The sequence below is a fragment of the Cucurbita moschata genome, unplaced genomic scaffold (assembly GCF_002738365.1).
Source record: "Cucurbita moschata cultivar Rifu unplaced genomic scaffold, Cmos_1.0 Cmo_Scf00028, whole genome shotgun sequence".
NCBI classification, from domain to species: Eukaryota; Viridiplantae; Streptophyta; class Magnoliopsida; order Cucurbitales; family Cucurbitaceae; genus Cucurbita; species Cucurbita moschata.
The window spans coordinates 2,675,645-2,676,369 of NW_019268544.1; the positions used below are offsets into that span (position 1 = coordinate 2,675,645).

Consider the following 725-nt stretch of genomic DNA (forward strand, 5'->3'; position numbering starts at 1 on the left):
AAAAAAAAAAGAAAAAGAAAAAAGAAGAAAGCAAAAGGAAGAGTTTCTACTTTTTAGTTCATTCAGGTAGATACACAAAAATGTTGATGTAGTAACTTCTGTCTTCTCAACGTGGAAATGCTATTTGATTTCCTGTTGAACTCAAGATAGTGAATAATTGAGGTTTCTGAGCTGAAATAATGTTGTGGTTCTTCTGTACCAAGTAGTCATTTCCAATTTTCTCTCTTGGTGTATGTTAGCTAGATATGTTCTTTTTCTTGTATAGGTGTGTGATAAGGGTGTATGGTTTGCGTCCTACGAACAAGTTACCGAATCTTGCCAGAGTGTGGCAATACCCGGCATGTTTCCTTCTGGCAGAGGTCGTAAAAGCGATACTCATAACTCAGAATTGAGGGGAAATCATCCTGACGGTGGAAGTTCTGTTGATGTATCTGAGCCCACAATGGATCCTGTACATGTGTTCGATGAGGAGGTTTGTGAATTTCCAATCGAGCGTTGCATGAGGATAGTGCCTCATGATCAAAATACTGGAGCCTTCTTTGTTGCAGTATTACGCAAAGTTGCCCCTTTGCCAGGTATGCTGAATTATCTAGCATTTGGTTGAGGGCCTGAAAACCTGTTTAAACATACCTCTCCTGAATCTATTAGAAAATATTGATGTAGTATGCATCTTTTTTTTTTTTTTTTTTTTTTTTTTTTTTTTTTTTTTTTTTTTTTTTTTTTTT

General features: G+C 36.0%; 1 protein-coding gene across 1 annotated transcript in view; it reads left to right on the forward strand.

Moving 5' to 3' along the window:
• The window catches only part of LOC111463320 (tRNA (cytosine(34)-C(5))-methyltransferase-like), a 7,355-nt gene that overhangs the window by 4,445 nt on the left and 2,185 nt on the right, over nucleotides 1-725 (forward strand). Inside the window, exon 12 of the mRNA XM_023107202.1 lies at nucleotides 266-575. Coding sequence (XP_022962970.1) covers nucleotides 266-575 — 310 coding nt within the window. The remainder of the gene's footprint in view (nucleotides 1-265; nucleotides 576-725) is intronic.